General features: G+C 39.0%; 1 protein-coding gene across 3 annotated transcripts in view; it reads right to left on the bottom strand.

Annotated features, from left to right (window-relative positions):
- Positions 1–330: 330 nt before the first annotated feature.
- naa30 (N-alpha-acetyltransferase 30, NatC catalytic subunit) overlaps positions 331–21514 on the bottom strand; it is a 39764-nt gene continuing 18580 nt past the window's right edge. For all 3 annotated transcript variants that reach the window (XM_043697738.1, XM_043697740.1, XM_043697739.1), the window contains exons 3-5: positions 5887–6010; positions 4284–4339; positions 331–907 (exon numbers count right to left, since the gene is read on the bottom strand). In XM_043697738.1, coding sequence (XP_043553673.1) covers positions 770–907; positions 4284–4339; positions 5887–6010 — 318 coding nt within the window. In that variant the 3' untranslated portion in view covers positions 331–769. The remainder of the gene's footprint in view (positions 908–4283; positions 4340–5886; positions 6011–21514) is intronic.

The raw sequence follows: 21514 nt of genomic DNA, 5'->3' as shown, positions 1-21514 counted from the left end.
TTAAAGCAAGGATAGCTTTACTTTGGCTCGAGAGAGAGAAAAAACCTAATCAAAAAACTGTAGTCACTCCCAATCAAAATCATAGTTTGAATAAAGGTAAAAGCGTTGTTGCCAAGATTGTCTGGGAAAGAAAAAAAGCATGCAATCAAACAAGGAATGAGACACTATGTGGATCTCTACATGCACTGGCTGTGCAATGTTATTTTCTTGTTACGTTCACACAGACACCCACAACTTCTAACATGTGCTTTCTTCTGTCACTGACGTACCAAGAATCATTAACTGGAAAATTTAATATGAAAAATAAAATCTGAATAATAGAATCAACACTCTTTGAGGAGTTCAGTATTTAATCTGGCAAATTTCTGTTTGAAACGTTGTTGCAGTGCATGAAGAAATCTCAACATACAAGCTTTCTGGAAGCCACAAAACATTTTCCCCCAATAAGTCATTTGAGATGTTGTCTACTGCAAATGACATGCAATTTTGTTTCTTTCCTCACTTCACTGAAACGATGCATCTCAGGACAACTGTTTCTCTTTCTTGTACCACAATTCATCCATGAATATTTTGACAATTTTTAAAGAAAAAATTCCTTTTTTATTTAGCACAACTGCGCCATGCCATAGTGCAACAAATGTATGTGACACTCAATGAGACACAGACAGATAAGAGCTGCATGGAAATCAAGAGTCCTGTTGCAAAGCAATTCTTTAAAATTGCAGTGCGTGCTAAAAGGACTCATTTTGAACTTGTTCTTCGTAGTTCTCTAACGTAGCCACAGTTTAAGACGCAGTGCATCAACTCCATTTAAGTAATATCTGAACAGCCTTTTGTCTCTCACAAATCCAAGATTTTCATATAGTTTCAGGGCAGATTTGTTTGTAATCTCAGTTTCCAGGACAACCTATATTTATGAAAGAAAAAGAGAAATCTATTAGAATATCCAAAGTTTAGTTTATGTATTTATATTTCCTAATTCTACAAACATCAAACAATAAAAATTGGCACATGAGCATTTTATTGGGCAATTGATATTGTATTTGATATATTCTGTAGAGATGCTGATTAAATCATATGTTAAAAGTTATTAGTTTAAACATTGAATAATTATTCAGATTCCCTCTTGCATCAAAAATTTAATCCCAAACGAACATATAAACAAAGCGTTGACCATTTATCACATGAACCCGTTTCATCATTAAAATAGATCATGGTAGCTTATCCCATGTGCTTTATATCCCTTGATACTAGTACTTAAGGTAATCTATCCATTTCAGTTCTGAAATGCTCATGCAGGGAGGAGTGAGAAAGGAAACAGTATCAAATTTATATACAAAACGTATAAAGAAATACTTCATGGTTTCACCTCTATATGGTCTGGTTTCAATTTTAGGATTATTTCCTTTATTTATTCTGTTGCATGATTTTATCACTTCAATCATTTTGTTTAGATCATCCAATAATCTGTTACACTCAAAGGACTAAAAATAAATTTTATATAGTTTGTCCTCATTAGTTAATCTTTTTAGCCTTCACTTCCTTCTGGTGAACCTCCCAGCAGGGAGTGTTGTGTGTCCTAGTCAGTCTTATTGCTTGAATCAAAATCAAAGATTATCTGCTATACATTGATGTTAGAGTTCATTGTAGATAAAATGGCTGCCACGTTTGCTACATTACAATAGTATCTAAGTATATCATTGACTGTAAAGCAATGGGACTTCCTGTGGTCACTATAAGAATAGAAATGCTAGTATATTTTTCCTCATCATTTTTTCAAGATGCAGTTCTCAGAACTGAAATTTGTGCTTTGAGAGATCTAACAAGACTATTCTAGTTCCCTCATGATAAAAACCAGACACCTAAATTTGCACTTTAATTCCTAGTTTCTTTCCTATTTGTGAAATAATCATTTTCTTTGAATTGAAACAGAAAGACCTCATACTTCCCCACATCAATTGCACATTTTATCAGCTGCCCCTCCTCATGAAAGGTGAAGGAGTGGGGTTCTTATGGAATCTTTATAGCTCAAATGAGACAACTGTATTCATTTTTCCACTCTTAAAATTGCCCACGAGTGTTCTAAATTTTGTATCTGAGGGACCTAAATTTACTTTTGCTAATTTCTTACTTTAAGGAAGATTTTACAATTGGTTTTTCTCTTGCTAGTCAACTCGTCTTCTATTTCATTCCTATACATTTGCAATATTGGTGTCTATTTAAATCTGAAATGAGCTTCTGACCAACTCTAACATCATCCAATTTTACTGCTGCCTCACCTCGTTTGCCAAAACCCTTGTGTCTCTGTTACCTCTTGACATTACGATTAAGCCGTCCTTCTGGTTGGTCTCCAGATTATATATTCTGCAAACTTGGAATCATTTAAAATTCTGCTTTGTATGTCCATCCTCACACCCACAGCCTTTGGCTGTCAACCCTGCACTTGCAACATTAACCTTTGGTCAATATGTTGGATTTCAAACTTGTCATCCTAGTTCAAAATCCTCCATGACCTTGCCCTCCCTCCCTGTGGTCTCCTCCAGACCCATAAGTCTTTAAAACACCAGCTCATCTAATTCTGGCCTCTCCAGAATTCTCAATTTTAAAAGCTTGTTGGATATTGGTGCCTTTTGTTGTCAAAGACTGTAGGTCAGGAATTCCGTCCAACTCACCTCCTCTCATGCTTTCTTTATGACACTCCTTAATCAGGCCTTTGGCATTTGCTCCAGTAACCCAAGTGGTTCAGTGTCTAATTCGGCTTTGTAATAGCAAGCTAATTTCTTTGTTACCCTTCGCTAAACTCTATAAACCTCCAGGTCTTCAATCTTCTTCATTATAACTCCCGTACTTAATCTAATACTACCTATAATTTTACTTGCTAGCCAGAGATAGTCACTTTACCTTCGGAAATTTTATTTTTCAATGGACATATGTTGCCAATTATAAGTAACTTCTTCTAATGTTTATCATTGCTATCTACGATCAATATACTATAGCTTAAAAAAAAAAATCCCTTGTATCTTCTTGGGTTACTTTGTTTAGATTTAAAGCCTTGTCAATCTCTAGCTGAATATAAATTCCACCATATCACAATCATTCATGCCCTCCTTTACAAGGTTAAAAATTAACCCTGCCTCTTGTACAATGCTAGATCTAAAATAGCCTGCATTATAGTTTTCTACATCACGTGGAAGAACTAATTGCTTTGAGTGGATTCTATGAACTCGTCCTCAACACTATTACAGCAAACTTGCATTGCCTGGTCTAAATCATTAAAAAACTTTATTAATGTATTAGCCTTGTTATTTGCATTTCCAATTTCCTGATTTATAGCGCTGTAATGTCAAACGACCTACAGCAAACCTCATCTGTGTCTTCTGACTTTTCTTTGCTCCACTCAAAATGATTCTATACCATGACTCTCAAATTATTTCTCATTACAGTCTTTATCTCATCCTTTATTGAGGGATTATGCACCATCACCCACTCAAATCCCTTTTCTACTTTGCCTATGGCTTTTAAAAAAAGCAAGAATCCTGGAATATTTAACTCCCAATATGTAACTTCTCCATAATGGGCATTAGATCAAACTCTGAGCTATAATTATTCTATTCTATTTCAAATGTTTTGCAGTTATAGTGCAGTCAACCTTTTAAAATTTTATCCTGGCATCACTTTAGTTACTAATTGCCTGTTGTTATCTTTGTTAAGCCCTTTCATCCTTTCTGAACTACTTTGGTTATTTTTACCCAAATTGCTGCAGTCTTCATATTCATCTCAACTTTTGAATTTACTGTTTTGTGAATCCTCCCACCTTCACAAGCTGGTGCAGCTGCTTATAAGAAAGCAACATGACTTAATAGGTCCTTAAGGATAATATCTACACAAATACAGATAGTTAACTCAGTGAAAACACACTTTCAGAATGAAGTGCCCTTTTAACTCCAATGGAGAATGATGACCTACCATTTCACAATTTGAATTAAATATTTGATTGTAATTTAACCTGACTCACTACAATTACTAAACTTTACTAGCTCTTGGTCAATTAGATCAAGGACTTCAGGAAACAGAAGAGCAAGATATGGTCATATTTGATAATAGATCATCAATGAACAAGTCAATGGTCACAGCAAGGTCATCTGAAGGTGGGATTTCAGGAGAAATTAATATTTAAAGAAGAGAGGAATATAATAGAACTGCAAAAGTAATAATATCAAAATTAGCGCTAGTGAATCAAAGAGACCTAAATATAGCAATCTGGAAGATGCAGCATTTTGTACCTCATCACAGTCGCCTTCTACCATGGCATAAATTGCTTTCTTCACTAGATTTGTGCCTGGAAAATAATGCAGTAGCATACAGTCATTTCAAATGCACACTTGAAAAGTAACTTATATATCCAAAATTAAACCTGGAACAATTGGCCCAGATATAGCAACACTACCACTGCACCACAACAGGCCTAACATAGCAGGGTAGATACTTTTCATCAATCTGTTGAGAGATTTGTGGAGCAGGTGGTGAGCCTTCTTTTTGAACTGCCACAGTCCATTAAAGGCAGCTACAACCACAAAGCTGACAGGGAGTGTGTTCCAGAACTTTGACTCAGCAACAGTGAACAAACAGATGGGACTTGAACCCAGGCCTCCTGGTTCATTGGGCAGAGACAAATATGGCAAGGTAGTCACCAAGGTCCAACAACTTTCAGCTACTTGATAAATTACCTCCCTCCAGTACAAGAATAGAACTGGAGATGGTTCCTGATGATTGAAGAGTGTTCAGTACCATTTGCAACTCCTCAGGTACTGAAGCAATCAGTGCCCATATGCAAAAAGATCATGGCAGGTAAATGGCAAATAACATTGCAATGCACAAGTGTCCAACAATGACAAATCTAATGTTAATACCATTGAATGTCAAGGATAACTGATCAGTGAAACCCCATACAAAAAAATAACATGCTCGGCATTGGGGAGGGGTTATAACTGACCAGAAATTGTTTGAGCCCTATATGTGTATGTTAGAGGCTACAAATTCTGTAACAAGTAACTAACTCCCAACTCCACAAAGCCTGTGGTCTACAAGATTCAAAAATCAGGGAAGGGGGCAGGACAAAATAATTAACATAAATTAAAATAGATCAAAAAAAATCACTGCTGCTACTTACATAAAAACACATTTCTGTTTGATAAGCTATTATTGATATCAATACAATGAACTTCAGCAAATGGAGATAAAAGATACCAAGAATAATGATATTTAGCATCACTTTAGAAACTGAAGTAGGAGAGGGAAAATGCAAACAGAAATTTGAATGTGGTGTATTTAGCATTGAAAAACATCCCAAGCAACTTCACAGAAATGAAAAGAGAAAATAGACAAGCAAAGGAGGATAGCTTAGGAAATGGAAAGGCAAATCATGTCAAGGTTGGAAATACAGAGCAGGGAACCTATGCAGTTGAAAATCTAGCTGTTACTTGCTAAACTTGGGGACAGTACGTGCAAAGAAGGCTGCATTTCAAGAAACAGAGGTCTCTTAGACTGGAGGTGAGAAAGAAACAGGCACAAAGCCTTAGGGACAATTTGACAAAGAATTTTTAAAAATTCAAGCATCAGGGATTAGGAGGCAAAGTGGATCAATGAGAAGAAGGTTAATGAACTATGTTAAGGCAGCCAGAGTTCTGAAAAAGTTACACTGGAGGACAGAAAAGAAACAACAATTGGAGGTAAAAGTGTGAAGAACAACCCACTTCAATCACAAATCAAACTCCCTTAGCTTTATTCAGGTGATCTCAAAGACTGACACATTAGTCTTCATGAAAAGAATGTTGCATGCCAATTTTTAATAAAATTGCATTGCTAATTTGAAATTACAAGTCTCACCAATGGATTTTCTTCTGTACTTGGAATCCACTGCTAACATCGCTATATACCCTCTCCTGAACATCTTCTTGTGCATGTCCAATTTGCAGACAATGGCACCCACACACTCATCTCCAACCATAGCCTACAGAAAATAAATCACAAGATTGTTTAACTTAATACATAGAGTACAGAATATTAAACAATTTATACTTACATGTACATACACACTTGTTTTGTTAACAAGTTACTCCTACATAGTCAACCAAGAATTAAAAAATTATCAATGCATTGGAAAATGACTACTAATTTGAACATTTAAATTCAGTTGAACTCAGTACTAGTTAAAACTTGTCACATAATAAATTCCACAAGAACACCCTGGAGCATCGGAGGCTGAGGGTGACATTACAGTTTACAAAAGCATGAGGGGCATGGATAGGGTAAAAAGACAGGGTCTTATCCCTGGGGTAAGGGAGTCTAGAACTAGGTTTAAGGTGACAGGAGAAAGTTTCAAATGGGAGCTAAGGGACAATGTTTTCACACAGAGTGGTGCGTGAATGGAATAACCTGCCAGAGAAAGTGGTGGAAGCTGCTCCAGTTGCAACGTTTAAAAGGCATTTGGATGGGTATACGAATAGGAAGGGTTCAGATGGATATGGGCCAAGTGCTGGCAATGGGAGTAGATTAATTTAGGATATCTGGTCGGCGTGGACGAGTTGGACCGAAAAGCCTGTTTCCATCCTGTACATGTGACTTTATAACTCCATATTTAGAAGCTTGTGTAAAGTTTGTAGATTGGTTTAATGCTTCTGTTCAAAATCATATCACTGCTATTTTATATACTTGACATGAAGACATTGCATCAATCACAAGGCATTTGACCGAAGGGCCTATTTCCATGCTGTACATGTTGATGACTCTATGACCGTTACTGGTATCTATCTTTAGAGTTGACCAAAAAACCAATTAGTTCAACCATAGTGTCTGGTAGGGCAACTCAGGGGCTGGATATTCTCTGTGACAAGTGACTTATTTCTCATTTTGCGATTCTGTAGTCTTTCCAACATTTACAAAACACAAGTTAGGGCTGCAATAGATATGTGCAGCTCCAATAACAATTGGGAAACATTATCCAAACCAAATCAGCCTGCGCAATTGGCATCCCATTCAAACATTCACTTTACCACATCAGGGCTGCAACGTGCACTACATACAAGAAGCACTACAGCAGTTCACCAAAACATTTTGGTAGCAACTCCCAAACTTGACCTCTGTCACCTAGAACAGCAAGGAAGGTACAGACAGAGGAAGAAACCTTCAAAATCTTCAAGTCAAACACTCAAAATAGATTGCCATTCCTCATGATCAAGATGCCATAATCCTGGGATTCCCTATTTGTGGAAGTATCCTGACACATGGATTGTAACTTCGCCACCTTCGCCACCCATTAGGATGGGCAGTAATTGCTGACCTTTCCTGAGACATCTATGTCCTTTTAGCAAATAAAAGCAGCTGATGGGGATTACTATTAATTACTATAATATAATGGATAGGATTCCATTAGCCAAACAGGCTAGATTAGGACATCCTACTTAGACAGAACCTTCTATGTCCTCACAGCAGCACAACCAAGGCCACCAGGAAGAATCTAAACAATGCATTAATATACACTTCTTTAAAAAAAATGATAAAAAGCAAAGCAACTGCTTTACAATTATTGCCAAACAAAAATAAGCTTAAGAATTATTTGGGACATCATTCAACAGTCAAGCAGTTAACTGTATTGAGAGATCCATTTCAGTGAGTAAATACACTGGCTTCAATGCCCTTTCAATGTCAGGCTGCAATGTTTTTTCACTGATAAAGTGGTAATTTTTGAAAGGTTTAAAAAACTTCATTGAGTTCAAAGAGCTTTTATTTGGTTTGCAGAACTTCTCTACTTGATTCAATTTTGCATCTGATAAATAATTTGATCTGGTAGAGGTGCAGCAATGGTCAAAACAATGTAGTTTATAGTCATAGAGACATACAGCAGGGATACAGTTAGATCCTTTGGTCTAACTCATCCATGCTGACCAGATATCCCAAACTAATCGAGTTCCATTTGCCAGCACTTGGCCCATTTCTCTCCAAACCCTTCCTATCCATATACTCATCCAGATGCCTTTTAAATGCTGCAACTGTACCAACCTCCACCACTTCCTCTGGAACTCATTCCATACACGCACAACCCACTGCATAAAAAAAGTTGCCCCTTAGGTCCCTTATAGTTCCCCCCCTCACCATAAACCCTCGAATTCTGGACTCACCCAGCCCAAGGAAAAGACTTTGTTTATTTATCCTATCCACGCCCCTCATGATTTTATAAACCTCTATGGTCATCCCTCAGCTTCTAAAGCTCCAGAGAAAACAGCCCCAGCCTGTTCAGCCTCTCCCTATACCTCACATCCTCCAACCCTGGCAACATCCTTGTAAATCTTTTCTGAACCCTTTCAAGTTTCTCCAATAGGAAGGAGACCAGAATTGCAACACTGGCCTAACCAACGTCCTGTACAGCCGCAACATGACCTCCCAACTCCTGTACTCCACACTCTAATAAAGGAAAGCATACAAATGCCTTAATCACTATCCTATCTACCTGCGACTCCACTTTCAGGAAACTATTGTTAGATTCCCTTCTTGAAATTCTTACACACTTGATGCAACTGCAATATGCCAACATGTGTGAACAGCCACGATTTATTTAAACAAGTACAAGCTTGTGGAGGATCACTTAATACTTGTCGTGATGCTTGCGGAGCGTGTCAAGCAAGGCTCCCTGAACAAGGAAACCGTCCTCCCTTTATACAGGGTTTTACATCACAGTCAGTCATGCACGTAAGACACAAACCCCTGCCATTCCCTCAGTCACACACCACCCAAAACCAGTGTAAAGTGATTAGATTATTTCCAGAAACAATGTGCGATTAGGTTATTCCTTAAAACAGTGTGAGATTACATTGTCACATGCTGCCAGCAAGACCGAAAAAACACACCCCCTGGGACGCCCAATTTCTTACATGTCAGCGGAAGAAATTAATCCTTTAACATTTCACTATGAACCTGCACTCCAAGGTCTCTTTGTTCAGCAACACTCCCCAGTACCTTACCACTAAGTGTATAAGTCCTGCTCTGATTTGCTTTTCCAAAATGCAGCATCTCGCTTTTATCGAAATTAAATTCCACCTACCACTCTTCAGCCCACTGGCCCATCTGATCAAGATCCCATTGTAATCTGAGGTGACCTTCTTTGCTGTCCACTACACTTCCAATTTTGGCATCATCTGCAAATTTACTAACCATACCCCCTATGTTCACATCCAAACTGTTTTACATAAATGATGAAAAGCAGTGGACCCAGCACCGATCCTTGTAGTACATCACTGGTCACAGGCCTTCAGTCTGAAAAGAAGCCCTCCACCAGCAACCTGTCTTCTACCTTCAAAACAGTTCTACATCCAAATGGGTAGTTGTCTCTGTATTCCATGAGATCTGATCTTGCTAACCAGTCTCCCATGAGGAACCTTGTCAAACGCCTTACTGAAGTCCATATAGATCACGTAAACCGCTCTGCCCTCATTGTTACTTCTTCAAAAAAACTCAATCAAGTTTGTGAGACATGATTTCCCACCCACAAAGCCATGTTGACCATCCCTAATCAGTCCTTACCTTTCTAAATACATGTAAATCCTGTCTCTCAGGATTCCCTCCAACAACTTGCCCACCACCAATGTCAGGCTCACCGGTCTATAGATCCCTGGCTTGTCCTTACCACCTTTCTTTGTTAAATGCTGCCAACCTTCAGTCTTTCAGTACCTCACTAGCAGCAGTCAGCAATCAGCAGAGGCCTATGTCTTTTCAATTGTTACGGCAAATTTGTTGAGATTTAAACAAAAATGCCAAATTTTCGACATCAACTTTTTTTTTTAAAAACGCGCCAATGGATCAAGTGGAGTTGTAATGAAGAATGATTGAGTGGTGAAGTTACCTCATGGCATGCAAAACCTTTCATCTGGTCCAACCACAAAAGAAGATCTTAAAGCAAACCTCTAATATTTTGCTTGATACACAAAGTTCAATTTTATTGGCTACATTATTACAGTCTTTGCAGCTGAAGACCTAAACTCTGGAATTCGCTCCTTAAATCTATTTGCTACTCTTCCTCTTTTAAAAGTCCTTTACAACCATGTTCTTTAACCAGGTTTTAGGTCATGTGTCCACTCTATTTGGCTCACTAAAATTTTCTTTGATAACCCAGGGATGCGCTATGATATAGATTGTTTTTGTAATCACACCTATTTTCGCACTAATGCTCATCTGTGGTAGAGCAAACATCAACTCCATTCATGGATTAAAATTCACCAGATCAAAACCGATTAAAATTCAAAAGATCATAAAAGGCTGCCATTATGCATGTGCCAGCATTTTTAAACAGCAGGTCAAAGTTTAAAAATTTTGAGGTGAATAACTCACCTCCTTTTGCCATCTACAAAGGAAACAGTCCAATGGAGAAATTGCCTGGAAGAGTGCAGCATCAACAACACTGAAGCAGCTTAATACCATCCAAGACAAAGCAGTCCACTTGATTGACACCTGAACCACCTTCAACATTCACTCCTTTCACCAATGCACACAGTATCAGTCATGTGAATCTTCTACAAGATGCACAGCGGTAAGTCACCAAGGATCGTCCAACAGCATCTTTGAAATCCATGATCTCTAACTCCCCACAGGACAAAGACAGTAGATATTTGGGAACAGTACCATCTGCAAGTTCCCTGCCAAGTCGCACACATCATCCCAACTCTTAACTATAGCATGTACCACTAGGTTAAATTTTTGGAACTCACTCTCCATAACAGCATTGTGTGTGGACTATCAAAGGCCTTAGTAGTTCAAGAAAATAGCTCATCACCATCTTCTCCAGGACAATTAGGCATGGGCAATAAATACTGGTCTAACCAGCAACACATATTCCTTGAACGAATAAAAAAACTTCAATATATGCAAGTTCAGCATTCTTTTCACACAGCTTACATTTTTTTTCTGACTCAAATATTTACCTAATTTTCTTTGGAAGTTGTCATTGGACTTGCTTCCACCACTCACAGGCAATGCATTCCAGACCATAACATTACGCTGTGTAAAAAAAAGAACTCATCTCTACCTGGGTCCTTTGACCAAGTTCTCAAATTCCTGATCCTTCTACCAACCAAATTAAACTAAAAAAAAATCAAACTATCAAAATTCCTCATAATTCTGAGCACTTCCATTGACTCTCCCCATAACCTTCTCTGGTCAATGTAGAAGAATTCCAGATGTTCTTATGTCTCCACATAACTGGTATCATTCTGAAAGATACCACCCAGCTTAATAGGATTGTTAAGAAGGCGCACTGTGTGTTAGCTTTTATTGGTAGAAGGGTTGAGTTTTGGAGCCATGAGGTCACGTCACAACTGTACAAAACTCTGGTGCAGCTACACTTGGGAGTATTGCATACAGTTCTGGTCACCGCATTATAGGAAGGATTGGAAGCATTGGAAAGGATGCAGAGGTTTACTAGGATGTTGCCTGATAAGGAGGTAAGGTCTTATGAGGAAAGGCTGAGGGACTTGAGGCAGCTTTCGTTCGAGAGAAGGTGGTTAAGAGGTGACTTAATAGAGGCATACAAGATGATCAGAGGACTAGATAGGGTGGACAGTGAGAGTCTTTTTCCTCGGATGGTGATGGCGAACACAAGGGGACATAGCTTTACATTGAGGGATGATAGATATAGGACAGATGTCAGAGATAGCTTCTTTACTCAGCGAGTAGTAAGGGCATGGAAAGCCCTGTCTGTAACAGCAGTGGACTCGCCAACTTAAAGGGCATCTAAATGGTCACTGGATAAACATACGGATGGTTATGGAATAGTATATGTTAGATGAGCTTTAGATTGTTGCACTGACCTGTGAAACCATCGAGGGCCGAAGAGCCTGTACTGCGCTGTAATGTTCTATGTTCTAAATCTCTGCACTGTCTCCATGGCTTTGACATGGTGCCCAGAATTGAAGATAATGCTCCAGCTTCAACCTAGCCAGTGATTCATAGTATCTTGCACTCCCTCAAAAGCTTTTCAAAAAATGCTTCAAATGCTTGTTTCATTCCCTCTTAGCTTCTGTAAACATTGGTAGTATCCTTTCTTATTCCAATAATCTTTTGCATGATGAACTTTTAAAATATATTTAGTATTAATTCTAAATTTACATATTCTCATTACGCAACCACTGTTCAATGGAAATTTATGATTCCTGTAAAGTTTTCAACATTTGTTGCATTTCCCTCGAATGCTCAGTCCTGACCCGGAAATATTTTAGAACATAGAAAAATACAGCGCAGTACAGGCCCTTTGGCCCTCGATGTTGCGCCGATCCAAGCCCACCTAACCTACACTAGCCCACTATCCTCCATATGCCTATCCAATGCCCGTTTAAATGCCCATAAAGAGGGAGAGTCCACCACTGCTACTGGCAGGGCATTCCATGAACTCACGACTCGCTGAGTAAAGAATCTACCCCTAACACCTGTCCTATACCTACCACCCCTTAATTTAAAGCTATGCCCCCTCATAATAGCTGACTCCATACGTGGAAAAAAGTTCTCATGGTCAACCCTATCTAAACCCCTAATCATCTTGTACACCTCTATCAAGTCACCCCTAAACCTTCTTTTCTCCAATGAAAACAACCCCAAGTGCCTCAGCCTTAGCTCATACGATCTTCCTACAATACCAGGCAACATCCTGGTAAACCTCCTCTGCACCCGTCCCAGTGCCTCCACATCCTTCCTATAGTATGAGGACCAAAACTGCACACAATACTCCAGATGAGGCTGCACCAGAGTCTTATAAAACTGCAACATGACCTCAGGGCTCCAGAACTCAATTCCTCTACCAATAAAAGCCAGTACGCCATATGCCGCCTTAACAACCCTATCAACCTGGGTGGCAACTTTCAGGGATCAATGTACATGAGCACTCCGATCTCTCTGCTCATCTACACTACCAAGAATCTTACCATTAGCCCAGTTTTCTGGATTCCTGTTGCTCCTTCCAAAGTGAATCACCTCTCACTTTTCCACATTAAATTCCATTTGCTACCCCTCAGCGCAGCTCTGCAGCTTATCCATTTCTATCTGTAACCTGCAACATCCTTCGGCTCTATTCGCAACTCCACTGATCTTCGTGTCATCCGCAAATTTACTGACCCATCCTTCTAAGCCCTTATCTAGGTCATTTATAAAAATGATATCATTTGCAAAATGTTTTTTTATGGAGTTAGCAAATTGGTAATTCATCAATTTTTTTTTTTCAGCTTGCATCTTCTACATTATACTATTATCTAAACAGTTTTGTCAGCAACTGTAATTAGAATATTTCAGTAGTTTTCTCAATTTCTTTGAGTATATTAAAAAGACCCTTGTTTACATGCCCTTCAAACATCCATAAACACTACACCCATAGGTTTTCCATTATCTAATGTTCTGGCTATATCTTTAAAAAGGACTTAATACATTTGCAAAGCGTAGTTTTTCCTTTCACCAACCATGCTGCACATCCATAACCATTTGTCAAATATGCTTGCACTTGCGTAATGTGATTAGGTAGAGCCAATATAATTTGATTTGAGTTTACGAAGTCCCTATTCTAGTATTTTTTTCCATTACTGAACTCGGGTTCATGGTGTGCTTACGTTTCATCCTCCTCCTTAAATAAGTGTTGCATTTATTCCTTGCCTGCCTCCACACGCAACTTCCCACTACTATCCTTGACTGGACCTATTCCTACCCTAGTCATTCTTTTATTGCCACTCCTTCAATGAGGGAAAGTTCTGAAACTCCCCATGTAACAGCATTAAGAACAACATCATCACTTAGACTACAAACAGACTCATCATCATACTAGGAGCAACCAGGAAGGATGTTCCAATGAGAGGAAGCATCCTTTCAGGCCCCTTAAGAATAAATTGCTCCAATGCGATAACCTCTCATGTTTCCAAAGTACGATTAGAGTCACAACCTGTTTAACCTTTGCTCACAAGCCAATCTCCTCCATACCAGGGATTACCCTACACAGAGTTCTCTGAACTGCTAATTAAATGACTTTTTTTTCTTAAATAAGGAGAACACAAAACTGCTCACTGTACTCCAGATATGGTCTTATCAGCACCTTGTACAGCTGCAATAAGACTTCTCTACTCTTATACTCCAACCCTCTTGTAGTAAGGGCCAACATTCCATTAGCCTTCCCGAATGCCTGCTGCACCCGTGTGCTAGTTTTCTGTGTTTTGTGTACGAGTACCTCAAAGACCCTTCGTGTTGCAACTTTGTTATTTTACTCCATTTAAAAAGTACTTTTTGTTCTCCTTTTAAATAGTACTTTTCTTCAGTTCTCCCTTTCAAAATGATCAACTTTACATTTTCTTACATCATACTCCACTTGCTGACTTCTTACCCAATTACTTAACTTATCAATAATTCTCCATAAACTTCATGTATCCCTCTTGCAACCTGCTTTTCCACCTGTTTTGGGTGATTCACAAATTTTGCGACAGTACATTTGCTTCAGTCTTCCAAATCATTTTATGTTGTAAACTGCTGTACTCCTCTAATCCTGATCTCTGTTGAACCCCAATGGTCATTGCTCACCAACCTGAAAAAGACTCCCTTATTTCCACTTGCTATTTTCTGCCCATTAGATAATTCTCTATCCATGCCAATCTTCTACCTCTAACACTGTGGGCTCTTGTTTTATGACTTAATCTTTTGAGATGCCTTATCGAACACCTTCTGGAAGTTCAAATACAACATATCTATTGGTTCCCCTCTATCCACTCTGGTTCGGACTTCTCAAAAAAAAAACTTTGCCTAATGGGTGAATCAACTGAATGCAGTTCACTGCTGTAGGCCAGCAAAGCACTAGTTTGAAGTTTGCAATATGTTGACAATTCCTAAATTTCCCTCATTATACGAATGTTGGTAACCAACATGCTTTTATCACCTGCTGATGTGACACTGTGATATGATGACAAACGCATGTCATGCTGGGGTCATGTTTCATTGCCCCAAAATTATAAAGCCAGTAGGTAGAGAACAAAGATGTTTTAGAATTTTGAACATTTTGGTGTCTTTCTTTGTACTTTTAAGTTGACTGAGTGATCACTCATTCTTCTCTGCCCTAACCGTGTTTTAATTTTATTATTAGAGAAATGGACTTTTGTTAAAAATGCCTATACTATCCACCAATTCGGCCTTACCAACAGATTGCGAGTTTTTTGCCATTTTTAAAAATTTTGCTCAATAGGAGCTGGGGTGAAAGGCCAGATTCCTTGTTGGTATTTTAGAGATGACTTTGTTCTATAGGTCTGACCTGGCTCATAAAATAAGTACTGAGGAACAGAAAATAAAATCCAGCCTTTCTGAAAATTGCTTAATAAAGTGGTGCACCTCCATCTAGTAAACATTATAGGTCAATCAAATGTTAACATGACAGCTCAACATGCATCATTAAGATCACAGAGAAAGAAGCTAAGACGTTTTAGGGATAGAAAGATTGTCAGTCAATAAGGCTCAAAAGTAGAAGACAGAGGGTGGTGGTGGAGGATTGCTTTACAGACTGGAGGCTTGTGACCAGAAGAGTGCCACAAGGATCGGTGCTGGGTCTGCTACTTTCCGTCATTTATATAAAATGATTTGGATGTGAGCATAAGAGGTATAGTAAGCAAGTTTGCAAATGACACCAAAATTAGAGATGTAGTGGACAGCGAAGAAGATTACCTCAGATTACAACAGGATCTTGATCAGATGGGCCAATGGGCTGAGAAGTGGCAGATGGAGTTTAATTCAGATAAATGCGAGGTGCTACATTTTGGGAAAGCAAATCTAAGCAGGACTTCTACATTTAATGGTAAGGTCCTAGGGAATGATGCTGAACAAAGAGACCTTGGAATGCAGGTTCATAGCTCCTTGAAAGTGCAGACGCAGGTAGACAGGATAGTGAAGGTGGCTTTTTGTATGCTTCCCTTTATTGGTCAGAGTATTGGGAGGTCATATTATAGCTGTACAGGATGTTGGTTAGGCCACTGTTGGAATATTGCATGCAATTCTGGTCTCCCTCCTATTGGAAGGATGTTGTGAAACTTGAAAGGGTTCAGAAAAGATTTACAAGGATGTTGCCAGGATTGGAGGATTTGAGCTATAGGGAGAGGTTGAATAGGCTAGGGTTGTTTTCCCTCGAGTGTCGGAGGCCGAGGGGTGACCTTATAGAGGTTTATAAAATCATGAGGGGCATGGATAGTATAAATGGACAAAATCTTTTCCCTGTGGTGCAGGAGTCCAGAACTAGAGGGCACAGGTTTAGGGTGAGAGGAGAAAGATATAAAAGGAGACCTAAGGGGCAACATTTTCACGCAGAGGGTGGTACATGTATGGAATGAGCTGCCAGAGGAAGTGGTGGAGGCTAGTATGATTGCAACATTTAAAAGGCATCTGAATGGGTCTATGAATAGGAAGGGTTTGGAGGGATATCTGGTCAGCATGGATGAGTTGGACCAAAGGGTCTGTTTCTGTGCTGTACATCTCTATATCTCTATGACTCTATCAAGAATGGAGTGTTTTGGAGAAATGCTATGAGTGGATAGAGGGGAACTAATAGATTATGTTGTATTCAGACTTCCAGAAGACATTCGATAAGGCATCTCACAAAATGTCAAGTCATAAAACAAAAGTCAGTGTTAGAGGTAGAACATTGGCATGGATAGAGAATTAGGAGAAAGTGAGGACTGCAGATGCTGGAGATCAAAGCTGAAAATGTGTTGCTGGAAAAGCGCAGCAGGTCAGGCAGCATCCTGACCTGCTGCGCTTTTCCAGCAACTGATTCTCCTGCTCCTTGGATGCTGCCTGACCTGCTGCGCTTTTCCAACAACACATTTTCAGCATGGATAGAGAATTGCCTAATGAGCAGGAAACGGTGAATGGGAACAAAGGCGTCTCCAATGTATAAAGGAATACACATGGCACATTTTCTTAAATTAAAAATTATGAATATTAACTATTTAAATGGCACAATGGTATTGGATCAAGTTTCATATCAAAATTGAGAGTCTGGATTTCAGTAAAATGTCCTATGAATGGTCATGACATATTGCTCTAAGTTTCACTTGTTCCCTATAACATGAAGTCTTATAGTAGGACCCAGTTTTTAATATTGCTCATACTCCACAGAAGAGTCTACACTCTTAATTTTATGCTCTCTATTGATCTCATATTTAAGCATGGACCAAGTCCCTTAAATTAATCAATTTTATCTGTTTCAACAAATTCACTTGATGGCAAGTTCCACATTGTACAGTCTTCCAAATTAAGTACATGTCTTCTAAATTATTTAGATAATCTGTTTGTGGTGATATTGTACTTATGATACCAGCTCGGGACTAATCCACAATTGGTAACAGTTACGCCACATACAGCTCATTTAACATCTTCATAACTTATGTACTTGTACCCTGAAAAATGTCTAGTAGAATAAAGAGAACCAACTTGATGAAAGGTAGATTGTCAGCCAAAGAACAGACCAGATCATAGCATTTCCATTGATCCACAGAGACAAGAGATGACTTGTGAAGATGTTTTTGAGACACGAGGAATAGGGAAGCTGGGGGTTGCTGCCAGGAGGAAGCGAGAGAAATGGAGAGGGGTGTGTGAGAGAACAGAGAAAAAGTACGAAAGAGGAGGAGTACACAGAAAAGAGCAAATAGCACTGGAGTTTCACCAAGAACATCATCATTATGGAAATTTGATTCCACTTAAATTACTGAATTCTGGATAAATTGTTACTGATTGTCCAACTGGAACTAAACAAGCAGACAAATAGTACATAGATACTCAGCAATACTGTCAGTTATTTTTCAAAATAAAAGGACCGAACATCTTTAAATGGACCATTCAATCAAAGGCTGGTGAGCTGTCCAACCTTACATCGAATGACATTTTTAAGCTATTTATTTGAACAAAGAAAATGTTTCAATCACAGTGACTGTTATAATTTATAAACCAGTGTGACCATCTCCTTGAAAATGAATTAAGCAACAGTGAATATACATTAGCCATAATGTTCTGTTAGTAATCATGACAAATGTTGACTCCATGAAGCATGCACAGAATTTCAATATTAGTACAATTATTATGGAATGCACTTAGAGTTACAGCACAGAAGAAACCCTTCATCTCATTAAGCCTGCGCTGGTCAAAAACAAATGTCTAACTATTCTAATTTCATTTTGCAGCCCTTGGCGCATAGCCTTGTATGCCTTGGTCTTGCAAGTGCACATCTAAATACTTTAATATTACAAGGGTTTCTACCACTTCAGAAATTGAGGCCAAAACAACTGCCAAATAAAAATTTTGCCAAGAAAATTTTGTTCTTCATGTGTTGGATTCGGCCCTTGAGTCCAGAATGAGGCTACATTTATGCTATAGCTACATCTTTTGTAGAATGTTAAACCAATTCACACTTTTCCAGTGCCACTCACACTTCCTCTGTCGTACTAAACTGCATCTTCCTCCTCATCTCAAGGCAACAAAAACTAGGTTCTCCAAGCCAAACACCACTTCCATATCTGAAAATACTTTTAAATGTCTACAGCATTTCTTCATCCTCACTTGATGCCTTTTCTCTCAAAAAATGACCACAAACTTTGATCTGTTCAAAACCACCTTATCCCTCTCACCAATAATAACAGCATTGTTCCTTTACGCCTTTCCCAAATGAATACTGTTGAAAAATGACACATTCTGCTCATCTTACACACATCAGGATATTATACAAGAGTATCAATTCAGGGAGAAAGTGAGGTCTGCAGATGCTGGAGATCAAGGTTGAAACTTTATTGCTGGAACAGCACAGCAGGTCAGGCAGCATCCAGGGAACAGGAGATTCGATGTTTCGGGCACAGGCCCTTCTTCAGGAATGAGCAGAGAGTGTTCAGCAGGAGAAGATAAAAGGTAGGGAGGAGGGACTTGGAGGCGGGGCGTTGGAAATGTGATAGGAAATGTAACCTATCACATTTCCAACGCCCCTCCTCCAAGTCCCTCCTCCCTACCTTTTATCTTCTCCTGCTGAACACTCTCTGCTCATTCCTGAAGAAGGGCCTGTGCCCGAAACGTCGAATCTCCTGTTCCCTGGATGCTGCCTGACCTGCTGTGCTGTTCCAGCAATAAAGTTTCAACCTATCAATTCAGGGACAAAATTACATTTCTACAGCATGAGAGTAGAGTGTTGATTGGTTGACAAGTGGACACCAATTAATAGAGATCCTACTGTACCAATAAACATTGCATTAAAAACCAAATCAGTAATCAGCTGAGGGCTTAATTTTGAAACGATAATGATCTGAGAATAGGCAGCAAAGTGCAATCAAAACTCTGAACAATGCAGGTTGCATGACCTATTTGTTTGAATGTAAAGAAAACTTAGAAAATGGATTGAACAACACATTATTCTTGGGCCCAAAAATGAGTGCATTCCAGTTCAAATGCCTGGCACTTGTGTGGTGCAAATGTCCCTTTGTACTTTGAAGTTCAGGTGTGGCTGATATTCAACACAGACTGCTTAAGTATCTGATGAACTGCAAATAGTGAATATTATGCAATCATCAGTGAACATCCCCACTTCTGATCAAGTTCAAGTGTATCCCAGGACATTGTGGGAAGCTAGGTAAGAAACTGAACGATCCCTGAGCAGGGTTTTTTAAAAATCATCTAGCCGTAAGTGAGGTGTCTCAAAAACACCTTCACAAGTCATCTCCTGTCTGTGTTCAGTTTCCCAACTCTGGAATTTCATCTCTTGTAATCCTTATATTGAGGCCTGAGGCAATTTAAGTTGTTTTGTTATTTGTCAGTAGACCTGACCCCAAGTTCCCAACCAACAAATAGGATCAATGGAAATGCTTTGATTTGATCTGTTCTTTGGATGACAACCTACCTTTCATCAAGCTGGTTCTCTTTATTCCATTAGTGTTTTGTCAGGGTACAAGTACATAAAGTTATGAAGATGTTAAATGAGCTGTATGTGGCGTAACTGTTACCAATTGTGGATTAGTCCCGAGCTGGTATCATAAGTACAATATCACCACAAACAGATTATCTAAATAATTTAGAAGACATGTACTTAACTTGTACAGTGCCAATGTGGAACTTGCCATCAAGTGAATTTGTTGAAACAGATTAAATTGATCGATTTAAGGGACTTGGCCCATGCTCAAATAGGAGATCAATAGAGGCCATAATGTTAATAGAGTGTAGAATCTTCTGTGGAGTATAAGCAATATTAAAAACTGGGTCCTACTATAGACTCCATGTTAAAGGGAACAAGTGAAACTTACAACAATATGTCATAACCATTCTGAGGTCTTTTTACTGAGATTCAGGCTCAATTCTGACATGAAACTTGATTACTAATTGAACATTATGGTTAATATATATTCACTGGTAATTTAATTTATTTTCAAGGAGCGGGTCACACTTATTTATAAATTATAACAGTCACCATGATAGCTGAAGGACAGCTAATGTTGTACCTTTAAGAAAAGCTGTAAGTAGAAGTCTGTAACCTATATACCTGTTAATTTGATATCAGAGATGTGCAACTTGCCAACTATATTTCCCAAACTGTACTAGTCCCACTTGCTTGCATTTGGCCCATAAGCCTGTAACCCTTTCCTATTCACGGACGTATTCATGTGCCCTCGAACCATCGGAACACACGCACACGCAAACACACACCCCAGTACTCCAAACGTGCCTTATCAATGTCTTGTACAATCCCAACGTCTATACTCAATGCTCTGACCAATGAAAGCAAGCATGGCAAACATCTTCTTCACTACCATGTCTTCCTATGGCACCACTTTCAAGGAACTATGTACCTGCACCCCTACATCTCTCTGTTCGACAACACTCCCCAGGGCCCTTAGGGTAACTGTGTACATCCTGCGCTGGTTTGTCTTATCAAAGCGCAACACTTTGTATTTATCTAACTTAAACTCCATTTGCCATTCCTGTTGTACGTTTAGATCACCATCTTCACTGTCCTCTATACCACTAAATGTGGGATCAGCTGCAAAGTTGTTAATCATGCCTCCTATATTCTCATCCAAATTGCTTCTATAATGACCAACAGTTACCTGAACTTCCTACCTTTGCAGATAAGACTCCTAGATCAGCTGAAATGTAGACCATAACACTTTGGATTGAGAGATTGTCAGAAGGAGGGAGGCGGGGAGAGCAAAATTTAGCAATTCTTGAACGCAATAATTAAGGGGAAAGATCACACCCTTGGTAAGCAGGATGTAGAGTCCTACTTGCCACATGGCATGTTGCGAACCTAACACCAGGATGTGGACTATTTCCAGGGTTCATATGAAACCCTGCTTTCATATTGATAAGAAAGCAGGGTTGAGCTGTTAAGATCCATATTGGAACCAAGAACATTTGGAGCTGTGGGCAAGTGATCCTGTTTTGAAAAGTACCCAGCAATTGCAGTTAAATTAGGAGACCTCGAGGGTTATAATCT

The sequence above is a fragment of the Chiloscyllium plagiosum genome, chromosome 10, assembly GCF_004010195.1.
Source record: "Chiloscyllium plagiosum isolate BGI_BamShark_2017 chromosome 10, ASM401019v2, whole genome shotgun sequence".
Classification (NCBI taxonomy): Eukaryota; Metazoa; Chordata; class Chondrichthyes; order Orectolobiformes; family Hemiscylliidae; genus Chiloscyllium; species Chiloscyllium plagiosum.
This window is presented reverse-complemented; position numbering and strand designations above follow the sequence as displayed.